Here is a 19,714-nt window from a genome sequence, read left to right on the forward strand (position 1 = left end):
AATGCAATTTGGCATGCTATAAACAGTTTTTTTATGATTGATATCTTGGGCGTTCCAAGCAATGACAATTGCTTTTTTTAAGTGTTCAGTGTTGGAATACTGACGATTTTGGTCATAAATTTGGTGATCCAAGAAACCCAAATGTTTTGCATAGGGTTGCAATCAGGAGAACATACTGACCAATTCAGAAGTTTATTCCATTTATTTTCAAACTAGTGTTTTGTATATTATACATGGATACATGTCCATTATATAACAACTCTAAGTACAGGGTGACAATAATTAACCCGTACAAGTTTTTTGCATTGTAAATTTATTAAAGAAATGAAAATTAGCAAAACAACGGTGGAAAGCAATGACAATACTTTACATATTAATCAGATATTGCAGCCAATTTCAAAGTGGCCTCCTTTTGCCTTGATGCAGAGCCCCAAACGTGTTTTCAAATTCTCGGCGATGGGCCGCAGCTCTTATGGAGACAGTTTGTCCCACTCCCGGTGCAAGGATTGCTTCAGGGACTCCAGACTTTTGTGGCGCTTAGCACAGGCCCTGGTTTCCAAAATGGACCACACACTTGTAGTCCAGGGGTGTCAAACTCAAATTCCTTGAGTGCCAATTTTTTGTCTCGAGTATGGCAGCGGGCCAGATTAAATATAAAATGCAAATGTAATATTAGGTATAAGTAAGAAGTATATAAAAAATAATTTTTTTAAGTAGACAGGTATTAAACCGAAATACTATTTTGAGAATCCAGAAACTTGACTTCTTTTATGCTTCATTATCTCCTCGATGTTTGGTGTCAACGATGTTGTATTGATTTTTCAAAATGGACTGAAGATGTTTGTCTGTAAGACTTAACCAGTATTTATATTTACTAATCTTCATTGTTGAAAAACAACTGTTCACACACATACAAACTTTCAAACATGCATAAAATACAGGCAGCATGTTCCTTAAGTTGGGATAGCTATTTTGATTTTTGAAGTACGTTGTATAAAATTCCAAAGTGTCAACTTCATTGATCTTGCTTTTTAAAGCAATATCACACTGCAAATCTATTAGTTCTATTTGCAAGTAAGTTGATGCTTTACCAACATCGAACGTAAATACAATCGACGCCGCGTAAGTCAACACCCTAAGGGGAAGTGGAAATGTGTCGAGTTATCTGATGTGACGAGTAAAGCGAAGTTGGAAAAAAACCACAAAACTACAATTAATAAAATACAGTAGTGCGTTATACAATAGTATAGGCTTACAATACATTGTGTTTTCCATTTACAATTATTCTGTAGATGAAAAACTGAAAAATTCGTTTAGTGTTGTTTGTTTTGAGCACTTAACTGTCTCGACTTTCTTTTTCAGTGATCACAAACGCCTTGAAAACATCATCTTCGCAATTGTCAATTGTTGGCAAGTAATGTCTAAGGCAGTGCTTTTCAACGTTCTTGAATATGCGACCCCTTTACAAGTTAAAAAATTCTGGCGACCCCTTAGGGCCGTACTAAAACTGTCAGTGATTTTAAAAACTACATATTTAATTTTCTTTCTGTTGAGACCTAACTATCGATTGAAAAACCAATTGTACTGTGCAAAGAAGTTTCAAGAGCCCTGCAAATAGTAACGTTTTTTCTTTTTATTGTAGTGTAGGACCTACAAACACTTGTCTTTTTCTTTTTCTTGCAACCCCCTGTGTAAGGCTTTACGACCCCCCTGGGAGTCGCGACCCACAGGTTGAAAAACACTGGTCTAAGGATTCTTGATGCCTCTAGCATGAGAAAATGCAAAATTGGATTCTGGTATGACGTTCATGTAGGTTGTATATTTTCTTTTTGTTTATCTGTTATTATTTTATACATAAAACTTTAAGGCATTTTTATTAATATGTATGTATATATGTGTGTGTATATATATATATATATATATATATATATATATATATATATTAATTATATATTAATAAATAAATCAACTCCCCTCCTGAAGAAAAAAAAAAATAAGTTTGCACTACACGTGCGGAGTGAATTCATTTTTTCAGGAGAGGGTGACGACTTATCGGAGTGTGGGACAGCAAAAGTATGTCGACATCCAGTGGTGACGAGTTAAACAGTATCGAGTAAACTGGAGTTTTTTAACATTAATGCTTATGTAAGTCGGCCGGAACCACAGAAAATGACTACTTAACCAATGGTGTCGAGTTATCCGGGTGTCGACTTATGCAGACTCGACTGTAGATAATTAAAAAGAGGAAAGATGTATTGAGCTTGTGAAAATCTGCAAAACAACTGTCAAATTCAGCAATAAGATCAAGCAAATGGTTAGAAAAATCTGCATTGTACATGCCGATTTCACGAATGCTAGGGAAATGGTCAAGTTTTTGTTCTCGCAGTTGCGACTCTGACAACTTTAATTTTATTTTGAAAGCTTGAACACTTCAGTACATTTGCGTAACAATTGCATTTTTTCCTTCAAGTGTTCCGTCATATCTACTAAAAATGCAAAATCAAGCCACCATTTATCACTGTGTTCCATCTGTGATTCCACCATTCATCACTGTGTGATTTAGTCCTCCACTTCTAATAAAATTAACTGTTTTAATTATGGGATAGGCTTCTTGATGTATAAGATACAATACAATGAATTTCAACAAATTTGGGTTGTTCACCTTTAATTTCATTTAAAATTTTGTTTTGTATTTTCTTCACAACACCAGCATTTTTACTGATCATGGATGGTGATCTGTTGTAATACTGCATAATTTACTTCAATCAAACTCATAATGTTTACTAATTGCTGAATTGATGATCTTGAGCTGTGGTGGTACTCTTCAAAGGTATGCACTGCAGCAACTCTTTTGTGATGGTAAAATCTTCATCAACTCCACGAATAAATACAGCAAGCTGCGATGTATCTCTGATATATGTACTTTCGTTGGCTGCTAAGGAATCCAGATAAATTCTTTAATTATATTATTAAGTTGAAAGTCAAAATTTTCTGCCAATTCATTTACTCCGGAAGCAATTGTATTTGTAGTCAGGGGTATTTCTTGAATCACATGTTTCTGTGATGGAAATGAAATGTCGGCCACGTCTCGCATACATTCTTTTAAAAATTTGCTATGACTAAAAGATTTTAAATTTTATGCAATCTTTAGTGCAATCGAATAACCAGCATTCATTGCATTCTCACTGTCAGTTTTTGATTTTTAAAAAATGATTGCTACCCCGTAAGTTTAGTTTTCAAAAATGCCAGTTTTTCTTGTCTAATTTCGTCAGTAAATAACTTAAACTTGTCTTTATGATTCGTTTATAGTGTTAAATTCTTTATGAACGACGACAATCTGATTGCGAATCGAGCAAAGTGGTTTAGCTTTCCATTCAATAAAAAAAATACAAAATTTCCCATTTTTGCTTGAAAAATCTGCACTCGCTATCAACTTTTCTTTTAGTTCACATTGCAGTGGTAAAAAATTTTCAATAAATAAGTTTATTAGACTGAACTTGCATGTCAAGAAGATAAACGCAACAAAGTCTCGCTAATCACAAAAGTGTCTCTAATACTGAACAATGTTGCGAAATGTTTTTAGCTTTTGTAGCCAAAAATTTTCTGAAAAGTAGCCCAAAAGTAGCTGACTAAAAAAAAATCATTTTTAATAACTCGAGACTTGACAACAAAAAAAACCAACATTCGTACTTTTCCAGCAAAATCTTTAATCGCAGAACAAACATTTTTGGTCAATTTACAGGCCTGAAGCAGGTTCATAAATTGAGCCAAAAATAACAATCGCAAGACTCAAAATACAAGCATCAACTGTGATTTACTACTATGTCGAAAACACTCATTTTACATTCAAAATAGTGCGAATTATGCAATAAATGATCTTGCCAAAATGGACTTTAATTTGAAATTCAAAAGATGAAATAGAGAAAACATAATGTAAACAAGAAATTAAACACAAAAATAAATAAAATAAAATAAATATCTCTAAGTAATATGAAGAAATAAAAATAAAAGTAAAAACAACAACAACAATAATAATAATAATAATAATAGAGTTTAACAATTTTGTTTATTAAGTATTATTTGTTTAAGTACAAAATATCACATTTTCATTGGTATCAAGATAATAAAAAATAAACAAATAGCATTATTGAATTGTTGTTGCAGGCTGTATCTTTGACATGCCTGCTGTAGTCCATCAGGTTCAGATCTGGCGAGTACGGTGGCCATTCCGCAGACAAGATGAAATTGGGAAAATAGGCCTTGCACCACTCCTGAGTTTTCTTCGCCCCGTGTGCTCGTGCTGAATTCTGCTGAAACGTCCATTTCGTACCGCCAAAATGCTGCTAAGCCCGTGGAAGTACCATGGCCTCGAGAATGTCGCGGCGGTATATGTCTTGATTGATTTTGGTCCCTTGATCGATGAAAACAATGGCTGTCTTGTTGCTTGCACAAATTCTGCCCCAAATCATGACTGACATTAGATTTTGGCGATGTTTGACGGCTCAGCATCCGGGAGCCTTCGCGGACCAGTTCCTGTCATTTTGATGGTTGTGTGCCTGTTGTATGGAGAAAAGCTTCTCATCTGTGAAGAGAATGCACTCCTGTTGTCGACCTGCAGCCCGACGTTTGAGTTGATGGCATCTTTGGAGTCAACTCTTGTTTTCATCAGTGAGGAGCTGAATCTTTTGGAACTTGTAGGGCTTGAGTCCGAGTTCCTTTTTCGCCATTAACTGTACCAATTCGTGATTGTTTCTGATCTCACGAGCAATTTTTCTCTTGGAGACCTTCGCATGTCGGTCAACTCACTTTTTGATGATGTTGCAGTTCCTAGATGTGTTGACAGTGCACTTTCTTCCATGTCCAGGATGGTCACCATTGTCGCCAAGCTCCTTGAATCTCCGAACTGCGTCCAAGACTGTCATTTTGGGAACACCGAGCAAACAAACAATTTCATATTGACGCTTTTTTTGCCGGAATAGCTCCAAAATTGCACAACATTTGTTTGACATCCTTAAAAAATAAAGAATTAACCCTTATTATACTGAAAGCACATCTACACGGGCAGGAAATCTCGGAGAATTAAACACAACAGTATGTAAATTGGTGACAGTGAAAAAGTTCAGGTGCAGCATTGCTACAAACATTGTACGGGTTAATTATTGTCACCCTGTAATTTGTCTCTGCTCCGCCAAATGGCACTTATCATCGGATTGGTCTGATACTCAGCAGCTACTGGGCCTTGGACTCTTATAAGTCAAACCTGAGATAAATGCTTGGACTCTGGCTCCTGTTCTGGTGTGACCCAAAAAGGGACCATTGACCTTCATCGTCTTCCTTGCCTTCCCTGCCTTCTTTGTTCTCAAGTCCAACCCACTTACGACATACTATGTTGACTTATCTTTTGGTGCAGCCTATACTGCACATGGAGTTCTCTACCAATGAGAGACTAGCTCATAATGACGGTCAGTGGGGTCTCCTCCCCTGGAAAAGGGGGCTCTGCTCAGTGCGTCCACAGAGCTTATAGGTCTAAGAGACTTATTACCTTTCCCATCAATTTCTTTAGTTTCTTTACTAGCTGCTAGCATTCAAAGTACTTGTTCAGAAGGCTTAGATGAGTCGACTTGGTCAGCCCCTCGGTGGAAGTCCTCAGTAAGAGGACAGTCAAGTACATAGTGCCTCGCATCGCCACAAGGGCACCCACAGGAGCAGCTACCATCTCCTTGTCCAAACTTGGACTTGAAGTGGGGAAACCTCCCGTGACTGGTCAGTATTTGCATCCCGTGGCTGGTCAGTATTACAACACACTGGAATACGGCCAACTTCAGGCACGAAGGCATAGGTTGGTTTGACAAATAATCCTGAACTATCTTTTTTTGAATGCTGATGCTGTTTGCTTCTGCCTGATGACATAAGCCAGTGCTCAAAGCTACAATTTGTCCTTTCTCAAAGTCTGTTAAATGGGTACCACAAGGCATGATGAAAAAATATAACTTTACACTTGAAACTTGCGAGAAAGATGATGATTCTATACTTATGTAACAGTATGCAAACTGACTTCTTCATTATTCTGCAGTCAGTCACAAATTAGAAGCTTAAATTTCCTAAAATTATGTTTTCGTAAGTTTGGTACTGAATTATGCATGAAAAAATCTATTTCTATCTATTAGTGCAAGTTCTGACCTGAAAAGACCAATTTTTTGAGCAGTTCTATATTTTTGTGCAGCATCTTATATATATTATGATTGATACTTGAGATATAAGGATGCAGGAACCAGGTTGGCAATAGCATGTATCTGAAATTTAAAGGTTGGTGATTTCTTACATTTATATTAGTATTTTGAATATACTAAATTTTTGCATATATAATGGATATTAAAGTTGTTATAAAACAAATCAGTTTTTTCTATTTAATTTTAATTGATAGTTATAGTTAAGGTTACATTTTTTTAAAAATTCATTAATAAATAGAAACTTGTTTAACATATCATGATCCCAATGTAATTTTTCTACACGATAACCTTATTTATTTAAAAATGTCCAAATTTTAATGTCAAAAAGTATTGTACGGGCTAAAACTTAAACTTTATCAAGAAAAGAAAGAGAATAAGTGCTAGGAAAATAATGAATTTTGAAAAAAAGGATACACTTTATACTTGAAGTAGCTGTATAGAAAAAAAAATGGAATTTTTATTCTTACATAGTATTATTTCAAAAAGAAGTATTTAGTTAGTATAATTTTTTAATTTTTTCTGGAATATTACATACAAATATAAATTAAAAACTAAAAAAATTTTTAACATTATTAAGTTATCTTAATGTGGAATATTATGAATCAGTTATGTCAGAATGTTAAGAATTTTAATATTCCAAAATTGCTGTACATTCTACTCATCATTGTCTTTTGTACAGAGCACTCTAGTATCAAATGACAACTGTTGTTTTTTTAGTTTGTACTTTTTTCTCTATGATAGCTGTGAATTATACTGAAAAAGTTGACCCATTTTTTTAAAAAATAAAAAACTTATAAAAGATAATAAAAAATAATAATGAACACCAAACATTTGTATTTCTTGTATTCTCAACTGTATACCTATTTTCCAACCCCCCTGTATATATAAATTCTCTGTTTTTGATAAAACTGTTACATTAAGAAATTTATAGTTTGTGGAATATTTGTTTTTTTGCAACAGCAATTTTTGTGTAAGTCCAGTTAATAATGTTTTAATACAGTGTATAATGTGCTAATTTCTTGCTAAATAGTAAAATTATTGCTGTTATTTATCAATTAACATGATGTTGGCATTGGTCCTCTTTTGTCGTCTTCTTTTTTAGAAGAAAACACATCTTGCTGAGTTTCTTGGTGTTTTTCATTTGGAATTCTTCTATCGTCACATCAGTTTCAGGTTCCATTATGTGCTCTTCAATGCTCTTTATTTCTCAGGTGTGATTTTCTTTACTCCTTTAGCTGCTTGAGTCTTCTTGATATATTTTTTCTAGCTAAGATTGAGCCTACTGTAGATCTGTTCAAGCCATACTACCTAGCAACATCAGACAACCGCCCACTATCTACCTTGGTTATTATCTCTTTCTTGGTTTCTATGGTGAGCACAGTTCTTGAAATTCCACTTTTTTTAAGCTCCATAATATTATCAGTTTCTTTTTTAAATAAAAAGTCCTGAAAAGCACTTACAAAAATTCAGAGAACAGAAATCAACTAGTGCACGAAAAAATTATGTAAATGTGAGACCTGGATGAAATTTGAGATTTGGTATTAAAATGTTAATGAATATCTGATGGGACAGTTAAACTCTTGTATTTCATAAATAAAAACTGACGCAAAACTTTACGAGTATCTGCCTGACAGTTTATACCTTGCAAAGACTATAAAAAATTATTTGTCAGAAAGGTAAACAAAAGGCTGAAATTACAAGGGAGAGTTTCAAAATTCGGAGGAATACTATCCAATCGGTATCAGGTTGAGTGTCAATGTCAGTCTTCAGAGCTCCTAAAGATTTTGAATTGTCTTTTTGTGTTTGTTTTCTGAAGTAATTCGTTATCTGAACATGTGTTCGTTGTCCAAACAAAAAATCTTTTGCAAAAGTGTTCGTTATCCAATTTGTTTGCAGTCTGAACTGTTTGTTAACCGATTACTTACTGTATTTAGATTTATTTATTCTCTATCATAATTTTTGTACTGATTTCAAACAATGTTTCAAACAGTATAGATCTTGTTGGTAATCTTTCATTATTAGAGATTTTTTGTTTCCTTTGTTTTATGTTTTTTTGTAATGTTGCTTTCTTTCAATTTTTAGTTTTTTTTTTTTTAATATTTCCTATATATATACACAATCATTTAATTTTTATGTGATGAATATAAAAACCATGCACAATTTGTGTTAGTGTTTTTTGTCTGTAATGTTAATTTGAAAATTTTTGACAAAATATATACATATATACAAATTAGTAAATTATAGGATTTTATTTTTATAAATATTTCATAATTTAATATAAATTTTAATTTATCTATAGATTATAAGCTATTAATGAATTATATATTTGGTTTGATTATTATATCTTATTGAACTGAATACTTACTATATTCAGAATTCTTAATTATAGCCAAATTTTCTCTAGCTATTGTTTAATGGATATTATTAGAATTAAATTTGTGTAATAAAATAACTGTTTCTCCATTTAACATAGTAAAAAAACTGTTGTATTCTATTGTTTATGTCAATATTAAGATTTATTTTTGTTCAAATGAATAGGATACTGTTATAACAATGGAATGTTCTCATATAATTACAATAATTGTATTTGTTAGCATTAAACTTAGTTGTTTATGGATGATATTTTCATCATTTATAGAAAAGGTTTATAAAATTTTATTTAGATAGATATAAAAATTAATATCTAAATAAAAAAAATAAGTTTTCACTTAATAGTAAAGTTTTTCCAGGTTTTCAAATTCAGAATTTGACTTGTTACATAAAATTAACAAATATCTATCCAAATATAAATAAATAGTTTTTCAGAAATGTAAATAGTTTTATATTTAACTAAAGGATTATTTGAAAATATTTCTTGAAACATTTAGTTAGCAGTATTCTGGAACCCCAGGAGAAAATTTTAAGGAGTCAATCTGCAATGTTAGCTGGCTGCAGCTGCAGAAAACTTGCTTATGAACTTAATAACAACAAACAATACTCATACTAAATAGATTAGTATGCTATTGACTATTGATCAGCTAAAACTGCCTTAGAGAGAACATTTCTTAGTCATATGATAAATAATCATGAGAGATTCAATATTCCAATATACAATTGTTATTGTTATTAAATATGTAACACTTATTTCCAAGTATATTGAAGAAATTTTTAAGATAAAATATATGTTTAATAAATAAAATTTTGCTCATAAACGAAAAAAATAATTAAATAAAAAGAGAGTAAAAAGTTTATATGCAGTTAAATTCTAGAAGGATAAATCCCATTATTGTAGATACAGCTTAACTTTCCTTTAAATTAGATTATTTTTGTTTAAAATAAAAATAACTAATTTGTAATTTTGGTTAGTATGAAAATGGATCTAATTAACTATTAATATACAGTGAGAGATTATTTACTTCTTAGCTAAAACAAAATTTTTTTATATACTTTTTTAAAAATTAATTTATCACTTTTATAATGTTTTGGTTTAAAATTATCATGTTTGTTGATTATTTTCTTGGCACACATCATTTTTTAATAATTCATGTATTAATAGAACAAACTTAAAAATCATACTTTAATTTCTGTTTTAAAACTGGCTATTTTAGTTTTATTTCAGAATAAGTTAATATCATAAATCTAAGATAATTTCATGTGAGGTTTATTTAATACTTTGTTTAGTTAATTATCGAAGACTAAATGAGATTTGTTTAAACTGTTCCTAGCAACATAACTGTTCATTTTCATATAATATGATTTATGAATACTTCATAATATTTAGCTAATTTACTATTTTTACATACTCTGTGAAAGTAGATTGTTTATAGGGTTATATTGAGTATGGAAAATGCAATTGTAGCATTTATACAATACAATAATGATATAAATTAATGTTTTTTTTTTTTAAATAGGAATTATATGAATGACAGCCTGAGAACAAATGTTTTTGTGAAATACCATCCAGAAACAATAGCATGTGCATGTATTTATTTAAGTGCAAGATTATTAAAGGTAAGTCATATAAAATAGCTAGTCTTAAAAATATGATGCTGATGGTTGAGTGTTTAAGATAGTTAATTGCCATACTTACTTTCATGTTTTCCTTTTTATATTTAAATTATTCTAGGTTTTAAGAATATTCTTGAATTTAATTAACTTTTTCTTCAATTTTCATCCATTTCTTAAATTATAATTAATTTTGTATGTAAATTATAATTATCAGTAATTAAATTATTAGTTAATAAAGCATATAATATTGACTACATACAATTTCATTTCAGTTAAGTTGTAATTACTTATTATAAGTAATATATTGTGAATGTTATGTAGTTTAAAAATAATGTATCTTTAAAGTTTACTGAATTAGTTGTTAAACAGTATTTGATTTCAAAATTTATTTTGGAATTGTAAATTTCACAGAAAGTACATTAATCTGTTCTAAAATTATTTTTAGAATGTAATTTGTTAAATTTCATTTGTGTGAGAATTTACATCATCCCCGTTTTACAATATGTACTTCTGTAGATGGACATAAAAGTCTAAAATTACTTACAATTATTTACAACTGAAAACAAAAGCACACTTGCATCATTTTAGAAAACTACTAATTATGGTACTGAAGCCACTAAATTATTGCTGTTATCTATGATTATCCTGTCTGTTTGTTCCTTTACACGTATTTTGAAAAACTCTCCCCCCCCAAAAATGGTAGTAATAATTATAAAATAGCAGTTATTACTGTATCTTACTGTACCTCACATGTATGAGCAAACAAACTGATTATTTTGTTGCATCACCCTCAAAAAAATCCTATCTTGTGGAAACGATGGGATGGATGTCTTAAAATTTGGAGTGCATACAAAAACATTTTTGTTTGCTCTGTGCATTGTTGTACATTGCTTATCATCTTGGAATGATTCATTTAAAAAGCATAGCATTGTACAAATGCAATTATTATTTGGATACCGCTTTGTAATAGGTTGTTTGATATCATTTGTTGTTATTTAATTGAGCTGCAATTTGAAAAAATTGTAGACCTATAAATTTCCACTGTTGACTGTCTGTCCACTGTCTGTCTTTCCCTTATCTTGAGAATGGAGTTAGATAGATGAAATCTGAAATCGGCTATAGAAACCTTAGGGGCAGGAGGCCCCAATTAACTATATAAGAACTTCTGATGCAAATGAGAAGTCACGTTATTTCAATTTAAATCTTTTCTCTTGAAAGCAGTTAATAGATGACTGGCATGACACTATTGCTAAAGGAAATGTATGGTCAAGCCACTACTAATTTGAAGTGGAGAGCATACATTTTAAATTAAATAAATTAAAAATATGATAAATTGCAGCCCAGCATTGTGACAATGTCACAAATGCTCATTTGTATCTTTGTATTAATAGATTAAGTATTTATACTTAAAGTAGCTCAGAGAAAAGTATAGCACAAATGAATTCTAATTTTCTAAATAATGAATGCATAAAAAAGCTAGAATAAATTCTAATGCATAAAATGCATACAGTACTTCCTCTTTTTATTATTAAAAGCAAACATATATAATAGTAAATTTGTATAATATTTTCATGACATCAATAACTTTAATAAACATTACAAATAAAAACATTTTTAATAAAATATCTTCAAAAGTTTACAAACGAACTTTCAACTGTGTCATATTCCTCTGTATAGTGTTGGTATACACAGTTAAATGGTTTGCATCAAGCATGGTTTTTCTTTCAATAAAGTGTCATTTTATTTTTCATTCTGAATACATTAATATAGCACTTAAAGTGAGTTTTTAGAAGATATGTTTAATAACTACTTATTATCAGTCATTTTGTATATAATTATAACATAATTTTGAAAGTATCTTAATTTATTTTTAGTTGAAATTGCATAGTGTCTATATTTAATTAGCCAAGTTATAGTTCAATAATGAATTAAACTTTATCATTTTGATTATTTTACTGTATATGTATAATGTAGTAAGCTCTATAATATATTACTATTAGCTGCCATATGTTGTTAGTGGCAGATTAACTATCAAGCTTAAGCTTAGGTGCCAGAAGGGAGGAGGCCAAAGAGCAAATATTACGAGAAAAATAAAAAAAAAGATTTAATTGATATGTTATTTAACGTAACATAATGTTACTTTATTCTGTTCAATAAAGGGTGGAATGGGGGAAAGATTAGAAGAAATTCTTTTAGCATATTATATATATATATAGGAGAAGGTGGCATTATGGAACCCCATTTTCATTATAGTAAATTGTAAACAAGGTATCATAACTACATCCACATTTTTTGTGCAAAAAGTACTGGTAACTATCAAACTAGATGTTCCTAATTGGATTTTTCACTAGTATAACTATAAGTATGATTTTTGAAGGCTTCTGTAAGAAAAGTCAGAAAGTTGTTTTTGGGAAGCCGGATGGTAATATGGAACCCCATTGTATGTTTTCAAAAAAATGCTTTAATGTATTCAAAATCAAATAGAAAAGTACAAAAAAGTTAATTAATTACAAAATCATTTACTCCAATGTATTTTATCGAAAAAATGCTTTAATAATAGAAAAATATGACCTCCATCAACAATATATTCCAGCAGCTCTTTTTTGATATTCTCAGGAAGAATTGGCTTTCTAGCTACTGTCTTTTTCAAAAATTGCTCTGGACAAATGTCTGTTTGCAAAAAGAGAGTTCGCAAAGTAGTTTTTGGCACCTCATAAAATTTTGCGGCTTTCTTCAGCCCCATTTTCTCATTCCTTACCATATTCACTGTCTCTGCCATTTTTTCCTGGCTCCATGTTTGTCTCTTCAAGTTTTTCTTTGGCTTGTTCATTTGGGCTCTAAGCATCTGAAAATTAAAATAAAATCAATTTAAGTGTTTTTTTAAACTGATTTTTTTTTATCTATCCAGAACAGTTTTTTTTAAAACCGGAATAACTTCAGAATTTAACTAGATCTACTTATCTATAGTTTTAGGTAACTATTTCTAATTTTTTCATTTGTCTATCACATACTTTTACAAAAACTATTCCATGATTTTAATTTGTGGGTATTACGAACCCCAGAGGAGTCTGGTTCCATATTAAAGGCACTGACGAGGTCCGTATATCATGCATCTTCATCTTGGGTTAACTTAATTTCTGTCAACATCAGACAAAAATTAAGAAACTTTAAAAACATAAACATCAGACAGATTAACTTGTACCCCTAGGCTTATAGAATGGGACACATGCACCAGCTACCTACAGCTACATGATTATATTTTAGAAATAATTAAATTCACTTACTATTAAAAAGTTTGGAATTGCAAAAAGCACAAATGTCCTGTTTCACTGAGCTCAACCACATAACTGAAATGGGAGGCATCCTTCCCTTGTTATGGATGTCTGCCTAGTGCAGCACAGCCACAATATGCTACAGTTCGAATCTATTATCAGTCTGAAATGAAGGGGTTCCGTAATAATACCTTCTGCTTTATAATATGCTAAAAGAATTATATAGATACATTAAAAATGACTTCATTAATTATTTTCATTTATCCCATTTATAGATAGATGGATTAATTAAACATTTTTCATAACATCAAATTATTTTAGTGTGAATCTAAGGTTATGCTATTAAAGCATTAATTAGATACATAGACAAACGATCACCTTAAATACTCTGGCTATAAATCTGCTAATTTTAATAATTAATATTATGTAATTTGCCACTAGAGGTAGACATTAGACACCAACTCTTATCTAAATTAATAATTATAATTTTAAATAATTTAGAATCATCTGGAAGAAAAGAACTGTCCTGGGGCGAGGTTTGAATGTGTAATCTCTGCTTGCCATGCAGTGCACTTGCCAGTTGCACTACTCATACCCCAAGCAAGCCCTCGCTTCCAGATGTATTTAAATTTAGATATAACCTTATGCAATTAATCATGGTCTAAGTACTTTTTCATAATGGCACTCAGCTAGCTAATGTTTTACCTACTGAGGTGTATGTATGTATGTGTGTATATAAGTTGTACTAAACAACCTAAAGCCATCTGGAACAAAAGAACTGGCCACATTCCATGTCAATTCTTTTCTTCCAGATGATTCTAAATTATTTAAAATTATAATTATTAATGTAGATAAGAGATGGTGCCTAATGTCTACCTCTAGTAGCAAATTACTTAGTATTAATTATTAAAATTAGTGGATTTATCATTTGGCTGTGTGTATTATTATATATATATATTATATATATATAGGGCTTTGGGTTGTTTAATATAATTATACCCATTTATTATAAAAAAACTTAACTTTCAGTTTAGCTAAACTATATATTTTTAAAAATAACTTTCAATAAAACATAATATTTTAAAATTTAAAATAGAAAGAAGGATAAAACTAGAATAGAACATAGCCAAAGTATGTTTAGTTTGTATACATTTGTAAAGTGTATAAAGATCAGTGTTTATGTCTGATGATTACAAGAAAGAAAAAAATGGAAAACATAGGTAAATATGGTATATTAATTATGATTGAAATCTAATTACTGTTGTTTTTAAATATAGATTCCTCTACCTAATAAACCACCATGGTATCTGATCTTTAACGTCACAGAGAATAATATTCAGGATATCTGTAGTACAATATTGCATTTGTATGCAAGAAAAAAGGTATATTTTATTATTAATTTATATTTTCTTGTATCTTGTATCCTGTAATTTAAAAGATAATTTACCTTCTGTTATATTTCTGTAGGCTGATCCTGAAAAATTGGAAAAAATAATAGAAGATTTAAGAAAGGCACATCAAGAAGCAAAATTAAAGGCTAAAGGAATATCTGGCAATTCAACTCCTACACCAAATGCCAGTTCTGGATTTTCTCCTGGTTCTAGACAGAGTAAGTAGAAAATGATATGTATTATTTAGTCTGTATTATAATTTATTAAAATTAAATTTTTTTATTTGCATAAAAAAATATTAATATTTGTTAGTAGAGAATTTAATATGTTTACATTAAATATATCATTGAAGAAATAAAAATTAGAATAGTTCAAAATTTATATTTTTTATTGTTCATAGAATATTTACTCCAAATCCAGTGAGCCAGCCCCCACAATAGAAAAATTTCGGTTATGTAGCTTGTTGAATGATGTTTTTTTTTTATAGATTTATTTAAAGCTTATCTAATGTGCATTTTAACAGAAATAAGATATATATATATATATACATATGTTTCTGTATATATATCTCAATATATAAGTAATTAAGATATATTTGATAACGAAATGCTACTGCATCCCTTAATTAAATATTTTTCTAATGCAAAAACTCTACGGTCTTTTATTCTTTAGGGTTTTTAGTAATTTGTTAAGATTTGGGAAAATCAACACACTGTGTGGTTAAATTTTTGACTAGTTTTATATTTTAATAATAATAGTACATCATTTACATTATCAATAATTATTAAACAGCTATAAAAAAGATCACATGTATATGTTACTCTTATTATTATTCATAATTCTTGTTGAGTAATCAGAATGTGCCACATGCACATGCACACATCAGCCACTCTTAAGAATTATGTTTAGTTGGTATGTTGGTTGGTTGGTTGAACTTGTAATTTTTCTTGATTTAACTTCCTCAAAACAGATATACAAAATAATTCATCAACTATATTTGTATTGTTATATTCCATACACAACTAAATCTAGACCATTGAATTTATTTCAATAGTCAAATTTCAAAGTTTGCATATTTTTATTGTATTATTAAAACTCATAAAATTTTAAAAAATTCACCGTTAAAGTTCTTTTCTTTAATTACAGACTCACCAAAACAAGGTCACTCTCCTGTTGAAGTAAAGAGAGAAAAAGATGTGCACAATTCAGCAGCAAGTCCAAAGTAATTTTAATTTATTATTATTAATGTATTTATGATACAGTTGTCTCCCAACATTATTTTCAATAGTTTGTTTCATTTTCAATGGTGAAGAAATGAAATTTTAGAATTCCATTGTGAATTGTAGAAGTCTAATATTAAATATAATGAATGTTTTATAATCATTAGTTAATTTTAAAATCTTTTCTACTATTAGTTTTAGTTGTTGTATGTGCTACTAATCTACTAATTTTTTTCAAATAATGGCTTCGTTAGGTAAAACCAACTTTCAAAAACTTATTAAAATAATAATAATAACATTCAAACTTTGTTTACAAAAAACTCAAATTAACACTTAATATAAGAGAGACATTTTCATCTGTAATAACTAGATTAAAATAAAACTTAATAATGTTTTGAAAACTGGAATAATATATTTAAATCCTTGACAGGAATGGGGGAAAAATTGAATTGTTGCTATATTGATAATGGAGATTCTAAAACACAAATGGAATTTTTAAAAATAATTCATATAGGAATTTTTTCAGTTAATAAGATTTCTATTTCATTTACATAAAATTTAATAACTAATAGTATGTAACATTTTTCGAATAAAAAGTAGTTAATATTTCTTTTATAGTTAAATATAATTTATAAACTTTTCTTATTATTAGGAACGAGAGAGAACCAAATCACGTTGCTCCGGTGAAGAGAAAACCTCCCAGTTTGTCTCCAAATAGTCCTAGTCCCTCCAGCAAGAAGGATCGTTCAGGATCCTCTGCCAGCCACAGTGGGAGTCGCAGTCCTTCACCTAAAAGAAGAGCCAAAACTCCTCCTCGTAGCTACAAGCCTGTCCATCGAGCTCGTTCACGTTCTAGGACAAGGGAAATAAAAGAAAACAAGCACCGTTCCTTTCACAAACGAAAAAGAAGCCATTCTCGTAGTCGCAGCAAATCGCATAGTCATTCTCCTCATAGACACAGTAAAAGAAGTTACAAAAAGGAGCGAGAGAGGGAGAAATTACGTCACATGTCACGCTCAAGATCTAGAGAACGAAATCATCACTCAAATTCTTATGAGAAGTCTCATAAATCTAGGAAAGAACGATCCAAAGACATTTCTAATCATCGCAGTCGCTCCCGAGAACGAAGTCGGCGGTGACATAAATTTTCCTGCGAATATTAGCGCTACAAAATTTGTAATTTTTTTTTTTTTTTTGTGTGTGTGTGATGTTACCGGACGTCTACAATTATTGTGAATTAGAGAGGAGTTTTTGACATTGCCATATACTGATTTCACTGTAAAAAAATGCTAATTTTAATATGGAATAAATTCATATATCTGTTAATGTTTGTATTTTAATTTTTATTGCTAGATTTTAGGTAAGTTAATTTCAATGATCTTAAACCGTTTAACTACGTTTTTTGTTATTATTTCAGATTTATTTTACTTACTTAGCTATGCGCATCTGCAGGGGGAAAAATGGAAGGCATATTCAGGTTACTGGGTCTTGTCAGTGGATAACACACATTGAATGCCAAATAATCATACTTTACTCATTTTCAAACCAGTACTGGTTGATCATTGATACAATTAATTTTTCAAATTTCTTTTCAAGATAGAATCACTAGAACTTGTAACATGTTTGGTTTTCAAAATATCTTTAATGGAAAACAAAGCATTGCAGGTTGAAACACCTATTATGACCGTCAATTAATTAATTAATTACGTTTAAGTTTTATGAGAAAGAAGGGGTCAGTGGCGTAACTAAATTTCACAAAATATGGTAAAGGACCCTCCAATGCCTAGGCCCTAGCTCCACATTCGTAATGGTGTAGCAATTTAAACAAAATTTTTAATTATGGGAAAATAGTCTCTCCAACAAGTAGGGTATTTTTTAATATCCTACCTAAAAGAAATTTTTATTTCTTTTGCTGTAAACAAATGAAATGTCGAACAAAAAAGGAAAAAAGGTCCAAAAGCATTCTACAAAAAGATTTATAAACAAAGATGTCACAATGCCGAGCTGCAATTTTTAATCATATTTTTAATTAATTTAATTTAAAATATATTCTCTCCATCTCAGATTAGTAGTGGCTTGCCCCTGTACACCATACATTTCGTTTAACAATAGAGTCGTGCCGGTCAAATTTCAGGGGGGAATTTTTGAGTTGAAATAACATGACCAGTTTGCATCGGCAGTTCATATACAGTTAATCGGGGTCTTATACCCGTAAGGTCTCGTCTCGTAATAACTGATCTCGTCTTTCATATATCAACTCCGTCCTCGAGATTAAGGAAAGACAAGGACTGACGACAGTGGGAATTTATAGGTCTACACTTTTTTCAAATTGCAACCCAATAACTTAATTAAAATGGCTGATGGTATTTTTAAACACTAAATCTGTGATATGTTTGTGAATTGAAAACGCATTCTAAAATTTCAAATAAAAGAATTGAAATTAAAACTTTATTAAAAGTTGGGTAATGAAGTTCACGAGTAATCCCGCTCATTAGGTATCTCGAAACAGAATGGAATTGTGAGTGTCCTATTGATGTGGTAGCTAGCCAATGACATTAGTAGAGTTTTTATCTTTCGTGTTTTGTTTTTCATATGATCGCTTAGAAAATTTTGCATTTTCAACTGAAAATAAGTACATTTTTTATTCTAAATTGTTACGTGTAATTATGTTTATAAACTATATATACTTAGCTCCCAATTCTGCTTTTTGTTTGATTCACAATATGCTGTTAGGCCAACAAAAAAGCATTTGGTACCAATGTGGCGATGGAGGGTAATGACGCTCACATAAGCTAAGTACAACCGGTGACTTTAGTTAATATTTCACTCGTTTCTTCTGTTTCAAACAAAACTAAATGGGAAAGATTGAGTAATCATAATAAAAAATTCACAAATTCTAGTAGCTATTCCAGAAAATCACAAACTAGAGTCGTTAGAAAGTTCCAATACCCATCCACTGAGGGAAATGCCTGACCATGTCAGATAGTTGCGCCGCTGGATGGGTAGTATTGGAAATTAATTAATTAACATTTTTTACAATAAAACCAAATTGTAAAGAAGACTTTAAGTTTATATTTTACTAACAAAGTTTTGATGTTTGTGTAAATTTGAGTGAGCTATTATAGTTTTCTCTCGGGCACGGCATCATCATACTTCCCTTATTGAGAGGTTTCAAGTCCACATCACGAGTGACGTCATGAAAATGTGCAATCGTCCGGTGCCATGTTTGTGGTTTGTTTACGTTTATTTGTGTTTACGCGCGCTTTAGCTGAAGTTCTTGTTTGTTCGTCGTGAATATCACTATGGTGAATTGTTGTGTAATTGGGTGTACAGTCAAACCTGTTTTTATGCGGGGGATAGGGACCGCATTAAAAAAAACGCATAAAAAAAAATCTCACGAAAACTTCACGAATGGCTGTAAATAATAGTTTTCGCAACACAATTAAAAAATATTTTTTTTATGCGGTCAACAGGGACCGCATAAAAGAAGTCTCACATAGAAAATAACTCAAAACCGTACGAAATAGAATTTATTGACAACAGATGTCAGCACTTGACTGCATCGTCTGGTCTATCGTCTGGTTTACATATTTTTGTCCAGGTGGTGTTTTGTT

General features: G+C 30.6%; 1 protein-coding gene across 1 annotated transcript in view; it reads left to right on the top strand.

The window, feature by feature from the left end:
• The window catches only part of LOC136979593 (cyclin-L1), a 104,742-nt gene extending 87,316 nt beyond the window's left edge, over positions 1-17,426 (top strand). Inside the window, exons 6-10 of the mRNA XM_067275615.1 lie at positions 10,121-10,220; positions 14,767-14,871; positions 14,957-15,098; positions 16,027-16,102; positions 16,753-17,426. Of these exons, the coding sequence (XP_067131716.1) occupies positions 10,121-10,220; positions 14,767-14,871; positions 14,957-15,098; positions 16,027-16,102; positions 16,753-17,239 (910 nt within the window). The 3' untranslated portion in view covers positions 17,240-17,426. The remainder of the gene's footprint in view (positions 1-10,120; positions 10,221-14,766; positions 14,872-14,956; positions 15,099-16,026; positions 16,103-16,752) is intronic.
• Positions 17,427-19,714: the final 2,288 nt, after the last annotated feature.

The sequence above is a fragment of the Centruroides vittatus genome, unplaced genomic scaffold (genome assembly GCF_030686945.1).
Source record: "Centruroides vittatus isolate TY-2023 unplaced genomic scaffold, ASM3068694v2 contig_1157, whole genome shotgun sequence".
Classification (NCBI taxonomy): domain Eukaryota; kingdom Metazoa; phylum Arthropoda; class Arachnida; order Scorpiones; family Buthidae; genus Centruroides; species Centruroides vittatus.